Raw genomic sequence first — 16,730 nt, forward strand, 5'->3', positions numbered from 1 at the left:
TTTGTTTTCTATTATTACAGAATAATTTTGTCACCAATACTTTTTATTAGATCACATAGAATAAATTAATTTTATAATGTCATTGAGATAAATAAATTTATTATTTCTAAATTAATTATCTCTTAGAGAATGAGACTCATTGCCATATAGATCTGCCTCCAAGAAGATTTAGAGCACACATTAATAGCATTGCTTTTCTACTCAAGTTTCAAACAAAAATGTTTCACTGAAGGGTGATAAGTTTTCTTTGTCTGTCCTCTTGCAAACTCTGTGTTTTTATTATTGCTCTCTTTTCTCTCATAAAAGCCTTGCAAGTAAAGACGGGCCAGTGTTTCTATAAAGAACTTTGTCCAACACACTTTTTCTTCCATTGCCCCTGGCAAGAAAACAATTTGAAAGTGGGAAGCTTAAATTTTAATCCTGCTATCTAAGAAGATTCCATTCAAATGATTTATATTTTACAGACTTTGTATAATATAAAATAGAATCTTAGAATATGCGGTTATTTCCTAGTCTAAAGGAAGGCAACAGATATCAGCCTGGACTTGATTCAGGTTCTATCTATATATTACTCTTAAGTGAATAAAAATGGGCCAGAGTTATTTATAAATTCTTTCAGAAATTGCTAGTGATCAATCATCAAATTATAATAAAAATAATTTTTTATTTTTCAAATTTCTACGTCACTTCTTACATGTATTCCTCACTCTGTCTCTTGGCCCAAATTAACATCAAGAAATTTATTAAAACATAAAGAATGAGGGGCTGGAGAGATAGCATGGAGGTAAGGCATTTGCCTTTCATCAGAAGGTAGGTGATTCGAATCACGCATTCCATATGGTCCCCTGAGCCTGTCAGGAGCGATTTCTGAGCATAGAACCAGGAGTAACCCCTGAGCGCTGCCGGGTGTGACCCCCCAACAAATACAGAATGATATCACTTATATGTGGTAATTATAATAAGTGCATGAAGAAATGCAATGGTCCATATGGGAGTTATCTCAAACACCCTTGGCCCCAAATATAGTGAGGTGAAGGAAAGAAATTGACTAGAGGAGGAGAAACACAAAAATGAAAGGTTGGGAGCAGTGGTCTCAGGTACACTGGTGGAGATATAAAAATAGGACAGAAATAAATATCTAAGCCAAAAATCAACAACAATGAAATCAAAAGAAATGAAATCAAAAGAAATGAAAGTATTATGCTAAATAAAATGTGTCAGAGGTAAAAGGGGTAGATAGAGAATGATTGCACTCATGTGTGAGATATAAAAAGAAGATAGTATGGAAATAATTTCCCAAGGCAATAGAGATGAGGGCCAGGAGAACCAGTCCATGATAATTTGCCACAAATAGTGAAGGAGTGAAGTTAAGACAGAAAAGGGGCCACGATAATATTTGGACATGATCCCTCTGGAGAGTAACTGGGGACTGAAAGGATTTAAAGTAATAGGCATGGTACTTCTGCAGTACCAATATTACAAACCACAGCTTCTAAAAGGAAAAAAGGAAAAAGAGAAAGAGAGAAGGACAGAGAGATAGAATCAGAGACAGAATAAGTAAGTGTGTGCCACAGTGGTCGACAAGGGGGATGGTGAATGGGTAGGAGAGGGAAACTGGTGACATTGGTGGGAAAAGTGCACTTGTGAAGGATGTTGTACACTATATAACTGAAACTGAATCATGACCAACTATGTTACAGTGGAAAAAAATATCTCTATTATGAACAACTCTTGTAAACCACAGTATTTAAATAAAGTAAGTTTATAAATGAAAGAAATACTAAAAAAAGGCTTTTCATCCCTCCATTAAGTAAAATGACATTTCTTTTTCAAATGGTCCTGTTGGAAAAGTGTCTCTTAATTACAGGCACTTACATGAGATTTAATGTCATATGCATAACAATAGTATTTGTGATCATCACCACTAATATGAGAATATTGGCAGAATAACATCCTTATCAGTCAACATCTACAAAACAGTTTCTAGTTAGTTTCTATTAGAAGCAGTCTACTTTTTCATTTGAGTAAATGAACTCAAAGTAAATCCTTTGAGTAAATTTAAAATAGTTGCTTCTCTCATTGCAAATTTGTCATTGCTTCTCCCATTGCAATTCCACCTTGCAATTGAGAAAACTGAAGCTTGGCAATCCACAACCTTCCTAAGGTTTCTGTCACTCGTCAGTCCTGGGACCAGGATCTGAAAGCAAGTAAATAAGTTGCAGTGACTGACCATCCTTAACTTCTTGATTTCAATCTCTTTTTAAAATGACCACTCTTGATATTTTGTCTTGTACTCATTGCATCTGAGTTATCTATACGTTTGTCTATTTATTTGTATAACGCTATCATATAAATGATCTATATGTCATATAAATGACAGCTTTCATGATCTATTCGTTCTTCATCCTCAGTGCTATTACTTTTCAAGCAGTTAGTGTTCCGTAACTGCCTGCTGTGTTGAAGTAAAATAAGCTTGCCAATAGGAAGCAGCTTTCTTGGGACTGCAGTTTCTAGCTTTCCTACAGACGAATCATTCGTGATTTAATGTAGGGTTCTGGCATATATATGATGGCCCAGAAAAGATAATGTCCATTTTTTCCACTTGCTACTCAATGGTTCCATGATGTTGGATAAATCACAAATCTCCCCATTTATCATATTGTGAAAAGAAGAATCTAATACTTGGGCAGGCCATCCTCTTTAAAATTTTATGGAGATTACTCAAATAATTAAGATGAACAAAAAGGATGCCTTTTAAAATTTATACAAAAGGAAAGGGCTACTAATATATATATTTGGTTTTTGGGTCACACCCAGCATTGCTCAGGGATTACTCCCTGGCTCTACACTCAGAAATCGCTCCTGGCAGGCTTGGGGGATCATATGGGATGCCGGGATTTGAACCACCATCCTTCTGCATGCAAGGCAAACACATTATCTCCATGCTATCTCTCTAGCCCCAGGACTACTACTATTCTAAACAGTAAAATCTCCTTTTACCATAAATAACAGTTCCAGTTGGTATTATATTTGGTTTAATTTTCTAAATTTTCTTCCTTCCTGTTTTTCATAGAAAATTAAATTACCTATGAAGATTCCACATACAAAAAGGATATCTTTTTATTTTGTTTTTGTTTTTGAGCACACCTGGCTGTGCTCAGGGGTTACTCCTGGCTTTACATTCAGAAATCACTCCTGACAGGCTGGGGTCGGGGAGTCATATGGGATGCCTTGAACTGAACCCCCATCAGCTAATTGCAAGGCAAATGCCCCATTGGCTGTGCTATCTCTCTGGCCCCAATCTTGTTATTTTTAAAAAATACCTACTAATGATCACAGCAAGAAAGAATCAAAAAATGCCATTTCAATTGACATTGTGCTATATGTGAAAAGAGACATGAGAGATAACCTGTGTTTTTCATTTGTAAATAAGGAGAGTAAGGTTCTGGAAGGACCCATTCATTCAAAGGGATAACAATGATCTTTCTAAACAAGTCTTCAAAGGCATATCCTATGCTGCACAAAAACGTTGTTAAAGACGCCGTCTTGTCTTTGTTATGAAATCGACCACAATATTGATCACAACTAGTGAGTTGGAATATGACAAAGATTCTGGAGCCTGATTGGTGTGGCTGTTCCCTCTCTTTTCCCATACCTCTACTGGGATAAATAGAATAAAATAAAATAAATAAAGATAAAAAAAAATTCAGCAACCCACTTTTTGGGGGCCACACTCGGTGATGCTTAGGGGTTACTCCTGGCTATGTGCTCAGAAATAGCTCCTGGTTTGGGGGGAACTGTATGGGATGCAGGGAGATTGAACTTGTGGTCCATCCTAGGTTAGCGCATGTAAGGCAAAAAACTCTACCATTTGCGCCACTGCTCCAGCCCCAGCAACCTTTTTGTTTAAGTTTATTTCTCTGTAAAATGAACGACTAATGACTGACCATCAAATAGAACATTTTTTTATATAGTGAATTTCACAACCCAAGTACTTAGAACTATCCCAGTCACACAGCGTTAAGCATTTAATAAAAAAGTAAATAGAAAGGACAGCTGAGAGTTTAAGCTTTTTAGGGCTTAATCATCTGACGAAATAGAAGGATCTTTCTTTTCACTCGAAAATTTATTTTATAATGCTTCATTGACTGTGGTTTTCTGTTCAAAGCTTTCCCTATTTATGAAACCAGGTGAGAGTTTTTAGTAAAGTTACTAAGGAATTAGAATGAGATTTTGCCTGAAGATCAAACATTTTTGTTCACTTTCTTGGTGGTTATTGTTGTATACTTAAATAGCAGAACGTTGGCTGTTAAAGTCAATTTTTTTTCTTTTCTTTTTATTTAAACTAAAGTCATTTTTTTTTTTTTTTTTTGGTTTTTGGGCCACACCCGGTGACGCTCAGGGGTTACTCCTGGCTATGCGCTCAGAAGTCGCTCCTGGTTTGGGGGACCATATGGGACACCGGGGGATCGAACCGCGGTCCGTCCAAGGTTAGCGCAGGCAAGGCAGGCACCTTACCTTTAGCGCCACCGCCCGGCCCCAAAACTAAAGTCAATTTTTAAAAACAAATCTTAAATAGCCAAATATTGATGGTGTCTCTGCAAAGAGAAGCATCTAACAGTTTCCATGATCAGTTCTCTACAAGGCAAAAAAACACTGCAATGTTGTTGTAACTGACATCGAAACCTAAAGTTAGGAAATTATGTTTTGCAATTAACTAAGGCTTGTGCTGTTGATGCGATCAGCTATTAGTTTAACCTCACAAGAACCTTGTCACATTTGTTCCCCTGTGTCAACAACACAAATCCCTGGAATGAAGTTTTAATTTAGTGAATCAATTATTTTGATTGAATAAGGACACAGGCTTTACTAGTGAATGTTATTATGAAGCACATTTAAATAAGCTCATGCATATATATATATATACATATAACCAAGTGTCTAATATTTTAATTTTTACATTTGTTCCCATTATCTAGTAAGTAACTCTTTTTATATCATTTGAATAAACCAGGGAAATATTTATAAAAAAACAAACCATAGCATTGAGAGCTAAAGTGAATTACTTAGCACTATCCAATGGGGAACTAAAGTATTTATTTTCTCATAGAATAAAGTAGTTAAAGACTCCTTGTTACTAAGCCATTCATGAAATAGCTTGACACATTCCTTTTGTGTGTGTGTGTGTGTGTGTGTGTGTGTGTGTGTGTGTGTGTGTGTGTTTGTTTTTGGACCACATCCACCTGCACTTAGGGTGACTCCTGGATCTGCACTAGAAATCATTCCTGGTAGGCTCTGGGGACAAAATGGGATGCTGGGAATTGAACCCGGGTCCATCCCTGGTAAATTGTGTGCAAGGCAAATGCCCTACAGCTGTGCCATCGTTCTGGCCCCAAATTTGATACGTTCTTTTATTTTAGAGACTGGCAAGAGAAGAAAGCAGACACAGTGCTTGCCTTGCATATGTCTGACCTGTTTGGATCCCCACCTCAGAGGGACATCTGATCATTGCCAGGAGTAATTCTTGGGCTCCCATTATGTAAAAGACATCATGATGTCCTTCGAATAAATCAGGAAAATGATTATTTTATAAAAATAAATGAGAGCTTAGGGAGATAAGTGAATTACTCAGCATTTTGCAAGGGGACCTCCTGAGTCCAGAGCTTGGAGTAAGCCCTGAGCACTTCTTAGTGAGTCCCCAAAACTAAACCCAACCAAAATAATAAATAAATTAATAAATTATTTTATCATATATCTACCTACTGTCAACACACATTTGTGAACTAGTTGTCCATCTCCAAAATACCATGGCCCTAGAACAGATTTTTCAAGAAGTAGAAGAGCATGATTAAGACTAAAATTTGTTCCCAGTCTCATAGACCCTCAACTTCTGATTTTCAGGTTGTACAAAACTTAGAAAATATTTTCACTTGAAATCCAGGGCACCTTATGTCAGTCTACATACTCATCATTAAGAAACTTTAATGGGAACATGAGGAGAAAATTAGAGAGGAGAGTATGGCAGAGGTCATGTTTTCTGCTTTTTCCTCCTACTGTGGTAAAGATTAGACCGATACAGGTTACATTCCTTTCCTAAAAGCCAAACCTCTCCAAGGTAGCCCTTTATGACAAATACAGTTATGTTTATATCTTTTTTATTCTCAGGTAATTACCAAATAAAGGGGACAACATTCACAGTAGCTGACATTGTATACTTCAACAGTCTTGTTGGGTTTCAGAAAGTCTACCTATACATTTTTAAATGAACCCTCAATAAACTCTTTCCCATAGTCTCATTTAAATATGCTTTGTGTTTTATGCATAAAATTGGCTGTACAAAATCAGAGCACAACAGTGTTGGGAAATTGGAAAATAGATTTGAAGTCAAATTATTTTCATTCAGACTTTAAATATATATGATTTTGAGGAAGTCAGTTCTTCCTATTTTTCCCATGTTTTTAGTTATAGTTCTTATGAATGCCTATCATTATAGTTATAATTATATTATAATATAGTTAAATACAGTGTCCATTTGCTTAGAAAGGGCACCTAGTCCAACAACCATCCTATTTTGTGCCAAAAACTGTCCTTCAATCTCACCTTGAGTTTTTCCATGAAAACTTAATCTATTGTTGGAACACTTCCAAAACTCGAGGTGTTAAAAATACATATATCTACACATCTATACTAGAGGGCATTTTGTTAGAGGTTTTGTTTTAACTTCTCAGTTGTGTAGTTCTAAGCGAGTGATAATGATCTTAAAGATCGTGGCTGACCCTGTTATGAGGACGTCAGGTCTGTTTTCCTGAAAGCACAAAAATCTAATACTTTTTCATGCTGTTTTTCATTGGGAAGATTTATGATTCCTATTTTACAAAGAATTATAATTATACATTAAAAAGCGTTTTGTATAGTTTAGACTCAGACTGATAATGTGATAAGGAGAGCAAACTTTGGAGTCAGAATATTACTCTGTGAACTAAGAAAGTTGCTTTATTTTTCTGTGCTTTCTCATCTATTACAAGGACTATAATTGTCTGTCTCAAAAGGTGTTGGCAGACTCAATTGAGTTAATGCCTGTCATATATTCATATGTTCTATGCTTTGTGTACTAAACTATTGGGATAAAATATCTTGCTGAATCCTGAAAGCAATCCATTTCTCTGGTGATCACAAATATCTTCTTTGAACATTATTAACCAGTTATGCTTCTCTGTCATTTAAAACCATTATGCTTACTTTTGCCTCTTTGTTCAACTCTTTAAACTCTTGTCTCTGGCTTCTTCCTGTTTCAGGGTTTCAAATGTCAGTGACCCAATAAAAGAAGCTTTCCACCCACATCCTCTTCCAAACTACTTACTGAACTTATTTTGCATATTTATCATCACTTCTTCCCTATAAACTCTATGAAGGCAGTGAGCTGCTAAATCTATTTCCTTAGATTCCTGCCTGCCACACAAGGTGTATCATGAAAGAAACTTTGTAGAATAAGTGATTAAATAAGGAAAGTACAGGAGCAGAGAAATTAAATAAATGGTGTTGGGTCACTTTCTTTAGTAAGAGGTAACAATAGAGACTCAAGTACTTGCCAAGACATTAAAATCCTCTTTGATTCCACTTTTTAAAATATCTCTAGGAACTTGAGAAATAGGATGATCATGAGCACAAAAATAAGAGAGTTTGAAAATGCTCATTTTAAAAGATAGGTTGAGGGGTAGATGGAGAGATATTACAGTGGTTAGGGAGCTTATCTTGAAGAGTGAGACTAACCAAGGGTACTACATACAGTGCCCAATAGGGTATCCTAAGCCTGCCAGAAGCGATCCCTGAGTATAGAGCCTGTAGTTAATTCTGAGTACAGTTGGGTATGAGCAAAACAAAACAGAAATGATAGTTCAGAGAGACAATGAACAACAGATTAAGTAATGGATGGACGGATATAAAATGTAAAGAAGATGCAGTGACCAGTGAGTAACATAAGAAATTTACGGATGAGATTAGTAGACTACCAAATCTGCTAGTCCTCTGATCTACACTTTGGGATAGACATCCAACTTGACATGAGGACCATAAACTTGAATGAACTAATACCTAACTCATGCTCCAAGAATCATCAGGTCAGTCCTATCCCATTTGTCATTTGCATTGAAGGGTTAGAAAACATTCTAAATTGTACACCACTTCTCAACAGATAATTTTTTACTTCCATTTAAATTTGTAGCCAGAACTTTCCTTTAAGATCAGGTAGCTCCTTCTCCCAGTGATTGCTGCTCCTAACTCTTTTCTAAGGTGGTTGAAATTAGGTAAGTGTCTGACAGTTATCTTATCAAAATCCCTATTTGTGGTCTAACATTTTAGAAAGTTGGGGCTTATAAATTGTGGGGGTGATTTGGTTTATTTTTTGGGGGGGCACATCTGTTTATGTTCAGGGGTTACTCCTGACTATGCCCTCAGAAATCGCTCCTGGCTTGGGAGACCATATGGGACTCCGAGGGATTGAATTGTGATCCATCCTAGGCTAGCGTGGGCAAGGCAAATGCCTTACCACTTGCGTCATCACTCTGCCCCCAAATTGTGTTTCTGTTTAAAGATTTTCAAAAATTTAAAAAGAATTTAAAAGATTAGTTAAAGGGACATTTTTAAGTGGTCAAATGATATAGAGGTTAATGCACTTGCTTTGTCTGCAGAGGTGTGAGCATAACAATTATTTAATTCCTGGCACTGCAGGTGGCTCCTCATTATAGAATATCTCTGATCCCTTAACACAGATTCAAAGATGACCATTGGGTAGCTCTGACTCTGTGCCTTCAAAAGAACAACAACTTTTTGTTTGTTTGTTTGTTTGTTTTTTCAGCCACATCCGTTTGATGCTCAGGGGTTATTCCTGGCTAAGCGCTCAGAAATTGCCCCTGGCTTGGGGGGACCATATGGGATACAGGGGGATTGAACCACAGTCCTTCCTTGGCTAGCGCTTGCAAGGCAGACACCTTACCTCTACCACCACCTCGCAGGCCCCAGAAGAACAACTTTTAAATAAATTTAAGAATGTGTTCTCATGTATGTAATTTTTGTGTTACATTAGTTACATTTAATTGTTATTTGTTACATGTGTTACCTTAAATGCTTTTGTTTGAAAAGAAAAACAGGAACAAATACCTAAATATGCCCCTCAACAAAAGACTATCAAATACATCATGCATTGTCCAAGTTTTGAAAGTACTAAGAACACATAACAAGAACTTGAGAGATATTGTATAGGACATATTTAAACAAGTGAAAAATCACTGAATTGTTTTTTGGTAATTTTATAAAATAAAATAAGCTTTTATTTACTTATGTTAGCTTTCATCCAAATAATTTTTAAACCTGGGGTAAAATGAGAATAAAGAGCACATTAGTATATGCATAGACATGCTCATTGTAACTATATTATTATTACTGTTGGGGAAAGAGTAAAAATATCTATGTCAAGGAATGAGGTAAAATATAATATAGTGTAAAATACAATAGAATGTTTTATTTTTATGAAGAGTTTTAATGGTTTAAGATATATGAAAATATATAAAAAATGAAGTCATGAAATTTTCCAATATATGGGTGGAAATTGATACTATTATGATGAATGAAATAAGTCAGAGGGAGAGAGATAGACACAGAATAGTCTCATCTATGGGATTTAAGAAAAGTAAAATACATTATTGTAATAATGCACAAAAACAATACATGAGGTCTGGAAGGACTGGCTCATGATTTGAAGCTTACTACAAAATGTAATGAGTGCAGTTAGAGAAATAACTACACTAACAACAATTTAGACAATGGTAGTGAGTGAGAGAAATAGAATGCCTGTCTTGAATACAGGCAGGGGGTGAGGGAGGAGTGAATTGAGGTGCATTGGTGGTAGAAGGTTACACTGGTGAAGAAGTGTGTGTGTGTGTGTTTTATTTCTGAAACCCAGCTACAAACATGTTTATAATCATGGTGCTTAATAGGATATTATTAATGAAAAGAAAAAATATATATGGATTTATAAAATGTAAAGGATTATGGATATGTAATCTTATTAAAATAAATACATTAGTAGAAGGATAAAGATAATTATGGATAGTTACTGCAATATATAGGAGAAGTATTAGCAACATGGTGATAAAATTAAATGTGTGTGGTGCTTTGAGGAAGGTGGTGGTGGTGGTAAGGGTTATGTGTCTGTGTTTGTGTTTGTATATGAGTGTGTGAATATTTTCTAATCACTTTTCATTTTCTAAATTACTGTCATAAATATGAGTGACTTATAAAACCATTCCAAGAGAAAGGTGGGCCCCTCAAAAAGGGGAAACTACAGAAAAATCTAAAGGTCATGAAAAGACTATTAAAGGGCCATCAGCTGTGCAAGGCTTTCCCTGTGACAAAGCCCCCAATTAACTTTTATGTATTTGGAGAGCTTCAGACCAAGACAATGTGGAGAAATTGTACGTAATTTTCAAAAGACTATTTAAATGTCCTTTCCCTTCTGGGGATATTCCTGTTCTCTTATGGATATTAATTCCCTTCTTTCTCTCCCCTCACATCTCTCAAAATTAAAAAAAGAAATATTTTGCTTCCCAAGAGAGAAAAGAGAGATAAAGATAAGAAGATAGAGAAAAGAAAAACAAGTAAAAATAAAAAGAAAGAATGGAGAGCTAAAGGGAAAATGGAGAAGAAAAGAAAGAAAAAGAATGAATAAGAGAAAAGCAAGCAAAAAATAAAAGATGAATAAAGGAAGAAAAAGAAAAGAAAGAAAGAAGAAAAAAGAAAGAAAGAAAGAAAGAGAGAGAGAGAAAGAAAAAGAAAGAAAGAAAGAAAGAAGAAAGAAAGAAAGAAAGAAAGAAAGAAAGAAAGAAAGAAAGAAAGAAAGAAAGAAAGAAAGAAAGAAAGAAAGAAAGAAAGAAAGAAAGAAAAAGAAAGCTAATCAATCCTTCACCTTCTGAATTCAGTAGAAGAGGAATTGGAAATGCTGGAGGCAGATTACAGCCCTGGGTAAAAACAAACACTACAGATTCCCCTCAAAGTAGGACCAGGAACTATAAGCTTGTAAGTAAAAAGGAAAGTTGATTTTGGCTAATGTGGAAAATTTTCTTTTTATTTTCAGATGTAACATATTTTGTTTGTAAATGATGATCTTTCTAAATCTGTGTCCATAAATTTAAAAACTGATAACACTCTGTACACGTCAAAAAATTCAGTTTTGCCAACATTAGATACAGAACAGAAAGCAGAATTTTCTAAATGCTTTCAATGATCCAACAATTGGCTTCCAGGTAAAACAGTGCTGGCCCTAATGATGACTGGGTGATCAACATGGAAAGAGTATATTCACATCTTCCTATATTTCTTTCCAATGCTCATGCTTTCTGGTTCTGAAAACTGACCATAGTTGACCAAGTAGTGGTGCCTTTTTGTTTGTTTGCAAGTTTTGGTTTTTGTGAGCCACTCTCAGCAATTCTTAGAGATGAGTCCTGCCTTTGTGAGCATTTATCACTACAGGCTCGCTCAAGGGACTATATGGGATGCCAAGGATTGAACCTGGGTGCCCTACCTGTTATACTGTTGCTTGGGTCTTGCACCTTGCTTTTTAAGCAGTATCTGTTATTTTTATTTTTTTGGACATAATGGTGTCCTCCACTTTGTTGCCCCTCCCACTCTCAGATACTGTCTTGAGACTTGTCTGATTATTCAGTGAAATGCAGTTAAATGCTACATAATAAAGCAGAGGTTTTGGCTTGTCTGCATTTTTTCTTTTCTTTATTTTCTTGGGTTCATAATAAGGATGTCTGAGAAATGAAGACCTCTTCCTTTTCAACTTCCTGGAAGAGGAGTATGGAGTTTCAAGTGAGTATTAGAAGGTGAACTTTTAAACCATCTTCCAGCTTCCTTTATTTGATGCTGTGTGGAATCTGGTAGAGTATTTCATAGTTTTTGTTCTGGTCTTTCAAGCCGAGGCCTAGGCCAGTCAAATGAATTATATTATAGGATCTTTGCTGTCAGCACTCAGACATTTGATGTGTTTTTCTTTCAGGAGAATAGTGATGTATGTGACTGAGAGGAAGCCTGTTTTCCCTTACCAGCTGTTCTGAGCAGTATCATTTTTTTTATTGCTGCCATCCAATATTTTTAAAATTTCTGTGAATTCCCGGGCTCTTCCTGATAAATGAGAAATTACTGAAGTTGGATCCTCGCATTCTCTGTGACATTCTTGTCAATCAATAAGAAATGCAAAGACCCCAAATTTCACTTAAAACACTTTTCTGTAACTTCCTTGCATCCTCTGTATTTTTGTCAATTGGTAAAAAATTAGATTGCATACCTACTTGCATTCTGAATAATTAATAAGGTATTTTCTTTGGGGTTTGTATTGAACAAAATTTTGTGATTGTAATGGGTGACATTCTTCAAATTAGTCACAAATTTGTTTCCAGAGTGGGAACTAATCATAATTTGGAAAGTAATCTGAGTTGTGTCACTTGGTTGTTGGCTGTACGCTTATGAATAAAAAGCTTAAGTTTTATTCCCACATGTATTAATTCTAAGGCATATAAAGTAGTAGTCAAAAAAAGAAAGAAATGCAAAGATCCTTTCAAAGGACACAAAGCTTTAACTTTTACGAAAATGAGTCCTATATTAATGTTCTCCCCATATGGAAGTTCCTTTTACTTGCTCTTCTATTTTACAATAAACTGTTTGACCTTCTAAGTCAGAGCTTTTATTTTCTTGAAAATATTGAGGTTTTTTTTTTTTTTTTTTTTTTATGGAATTGTGAACAGACACAGGAAACCACTCCTGCATCATAAACATAGTATCTGGCTCTAACCACTGTCTCTTATCTCATGTTAAAATAACATCTTTTCAGTCCTTGATCATATCTGGGCTTAGTAAAATTCTTTCTATAGCAATATAGTAATTATAATAATGAAATGAACATAATCATTGCAAGTGATCTACTTTTACCTACTGAATATTTTTTTGTAGCTAATGAAGGAGGTGAAGGATAAAAACTTGTTAAGAAAAGAATTTGTATCTGCTGGTCTTTTGGAGTCTACAACCCACAAGTTTCAACCATCACTGGGTCCATGTCAGCCAGTTTTATAAAATCCCATTAAAAAAATAAGTGATTAGTTTCTGAAATGAGTCATTCTGTTTGTTTTTAGGATCTTCTATTATTTCCTTTACATCTCAAGGGACACATTGAGTTCCTCCTCACACTGATTCAAAAAATTGCATTGTGGCCTCCATGAACATTTATTTGGCTTATGACTTTATCAGTTATTGGTGGATGGAGAGTGCTAACAGGGCTTGATAATTGTGTTTTCACTAAGTGAATATAGAGGAGATCCATTAGAAAGGCTACATTTTACCTGTGTGCATTGTACAAATGACTGTGGATTCAGTAAATATGTCGTAAATTGGCAATTTTTATTTTAACTTGAAGGCAAAAAGTAATGGTTCTAATAGCATTCACTGACAAATGGCAGCAATAAAAGTGTCTGCAGATTTAATATTGTGTAGGATTGGGATGTTGGCATTACTCTAGATTATGGCCTTTCAGGTTACACTTGACACATCAAGTTAGAGAAATGGTATGTAACGAAAGGGAGAAGATCCCACAAATATGTCTCAATTATAATTTTAATTTTTGCATGTCTGGTCGTGACTATATATATCATTTTGTCCTACTCTCTCTAGCTACAAGATAGAACATAAACTTTAGTATCAGAATACTTTTGCAAACTATTTTATTTATTTGCATAGATGCTTATGTGCTAATTGAAAAAATGCATTTTAGAGAAAGGGGCTTGGGACATATCCAGGAGTGTCAGGGCTTACTCCTGACTCTGTGTTCAGAGGTCACTTCTAGCAGGTCTCAGAAACTATATGGAATACCAGGGATTGAATTTGAGTCAATCATATGCAAGGCAAATACCTACCTCTGATACTATTTCTCCAGCTCATAAACAAATGAATTCTTATATATTATGATATATCAACTATACTCAGTTTTAGATATATTTTGGCATTCTGAGATTTTCACAAAATATTTTGTCTTATTTGTGCTATTTTTTTTGTATCTTCTCCGTTTGGGTTTTGGGAATGATTAAATTTTTAAGGCCTTCTTAAAATTACTAATTATTAGTCCTTTATTGAAAACTTTATTTATTGATTGATTAATTGATTAATTGGTTGTTGGGCTACACCCAGTGGTGCTCAGGGATTACTCCTGGCCCTGTACTCAGAAATCACCCCTGGCAGGCTGGGGAGGCTTTATGGGATGCCGGAAATTGAACGAAGCCTTTTCCGGGTTCCACATTCAAGGCAAAGCCTTAACACTGTGTTATCCTCTGGCCCCAGAATCTATCAGATTTTACACAAGAATATAAAACTAGTAAAGATATAGGTTATATTTCCCCACCTAGGAAGTTTAATATTTTCTAAGTACTCTGTTTTCTTCCCTGCTGAAGCATTTTTTAAAACTGTTCGAATTTAACAGTTTTACTTGAAAAAATTGGGTATAAAAGAAAGTTTGTAATGAAAACAATTTGTAGCTCCTTATTACTTAATAGTTGCAGCATCTTTGGAACATATATCAAGGATGCCTCCTTAAATATTTTCTATACTCTGCTTAAGTTTAGAGTATGAGAAGATGAGCAGTGTATTGGTAAGGATGAAGTTTCAACTTGGCAAGGCCAAAGTACTTGGTCCTTTCATGAAACATCAATCTATGATTTCTTGTCAAGGTATTTTGTAGACAAAACCAAGCCCACAATGAGTTCAGTTTAAGAAAAGGAGAATACTCCTATGATGTTAGTGGAGTATCTGCCTTCAATTTAAAATAAGCGTAATTTCCAATCAGTGGAAAAACCTTTGGCAAAATAACAATAAAAGGAGACTTCCTGAAGAAGAATAAATTCTGACTCCAGTTTGCAGAGTAAAACCAACTTGTTTTCCATTTGACCTCACTCAAAAATCATGTAAGCCCCCCCCTCCCCCTTTTTTTAAATAGCCTCTTGAAGGGCTGGAACAGTGGTGCAAGCAGTAGGGCATTTGCCTTGCGCTAGCCTAAGACAGACCATGGTTTGATTCTCTAGTGTTCCATATAGTACCCCAAGTCAGGAGCGATTTCTGAGCGCATAGCCAGGAGTAATCCTGAGAGTCACTGGGTATGGCCCAAAATAAAGTCTCTTGATACATGTGACCTTGGACACTTTTTTGAATGTTCTGTGTAGTTGTGCATTATTTATTTGTGCCGTAAATGCTCACAAACATGCATAGGTATATGTACCTATGTATGCCTATATTTAGGTTGAAACATACATTGATTCTCTATGTCTAGAGAACTTGAGAGTGAGAGTAGGTAGAAAAGAAAAGAATCTCATTACTTGAAATATTTTCACTTCATCTGAGACTTTTTTTTTTAGTCTAGTCATATTTCTGAAATTTGACAATATCCAAATTTCATACTGAATGCATTGGAGACAGAAAATGGCCAAGGTGATACATCTTGCAATAAATACCTGCTATTTAAACAGGACACACAACAGGCCTGTTCAGGGAATAGAAGTCCAGTCTTTACTCTTCAGATTAAACAAATATCCAAAACTTAGAAAACTAGAGGTCTATGACTAACACTGTGCTGTCTGTCAATCAAGTGGGGCATTCTCTTAATTCCATCCAAGATCTTCTTGGGCATTTAGAACAACAAGAGTACAACAGCAGAAATGATATTGCAGAATGTTCTAGATTGATTCTGTTTGGAGACAGAGAACTGCCTTGCATGCAGACCTAAACAAACAAAACAAAACAAAACAAAACAAAAAAAAAACAAAGCATACAGTGTGTGTGTGGGGGTAACAAACAAATGAAACTTGCTTTGAACAGCAGGAGACGATGTTTTGGCAGCCGAGCAGGGTAAAAGCTTCAGGAGCCGCTCTTTAATGCTGCGCTTGGTGCTGTTCTGAGAATACAGGAAACCTAGAAGATACCGACGGTTCTGTTAATGCTGTGAGCAGGGAAGTTGGGGGTGAAGGATGGGAGGGGGGTCTTCAGGCTGCAAAAAAATCAAGCAGGCAGGGTAAAAGCCATCCACTTCCACAATCACTGGCAGGGCTTGGAGTTCTAGAAAGAAAATTAATATATCCCCCCACCCCTTTTGCTTTCTCTTCTTTTGATTTTTCTTTAAAACTTTTTTTCCCTTCGGATGTGGCATTGGAGACTGATTACCCAAGTGACAAAGGAATCATGCAAATCTATCTTTTGATGAGCAAAAATAACATTGGGTGGCTTTCTGGGAGGGGCGAATTAGATTGGAATAAAAACAAATATGAAAAGTGCCAACTGAATGGAATTTTTAGTATTCAAAACAACCTTGAGGTTTTTGGTTTTTTGATTATGGAGCTAGATGTGATGCATAAATCATTCACAACACATCACCTGTTAGTACCTTTGCCTTCCCTGAAAGTGAAAATTGGAAATCCTTGATATGTACCTTCATTTGCATAAAGGGTTATGCACAGAGGCATGACAATTCTACACAGGTTTTTTTTTTTTTTTTCATTTTTCACATGGGACAATAATGGGGAAGGGGAAAATTCTCAAGTAGAATAACTCATGAAGAAACTAGGTGTGTTTGCGAAATGTTAACCCAGGAAGAGACAGAGCAGTGCTGGCAAATTTAGATGAGTGAAGAGACTCAAGAAAAA

General features: G+C 35.7%; 2 protein-coding genes across 8 annotated transcripts in view; one reads left to right on the top strand and one right to left on the bottom strand.

Moving 5' to 3' along the window:
- PACRGL (parkin coregulated like) overlaps nucleotides 1-16,730 on the top strand; it is a 491,459-nt gene that overhangs the window by 148,571 nt on the left and 326,158 nt on the right. The window lies entirely within an intron of this gene.
- Nucleotides 1-16,730, bottom strand: part of KCNIP4 (potassium voltage-gated channel interacting protein 4) — a 1,191,871-nt gene that overhangs the window by 132,767 nt on the left and 1,042,374 nt on the right. Inside the window, exon 2 of one of the 7 annotated variants that reach the window (XM_049790047.1) lies at nucleotides 15,901-16,002. The exons of 5 other annotated variants lie outside the window; for them this stretch is intronic. In XM_049790047.1, coding sequence (XP_049646004.1) covers nucleotides 15,901-16,002 — 102 coding nt within the window. Of the gene's footprint in view, nucleotides 1-15,896; nucleotides 16,003-16,730 lie in introns of all 7 variants that reach the window. One more of the 7 variants, XM_049790048.1, reaches the window with a different exon arrangement.

This window comes from Suncus etruscus, chromosome 16, assembly GCF_024139225.1.
Source record: "Suncus etruscus isolate mSunEtr1 chromosome 16, mSunEtr1.pri.cur, whole genome shotgun sequence".
Lineage (NCBI taxonomy): Eukaryota > Metazoa > Chordata > Mammalia > Eulipotyphla > Soricidae > Suncus > Suncus etruscus.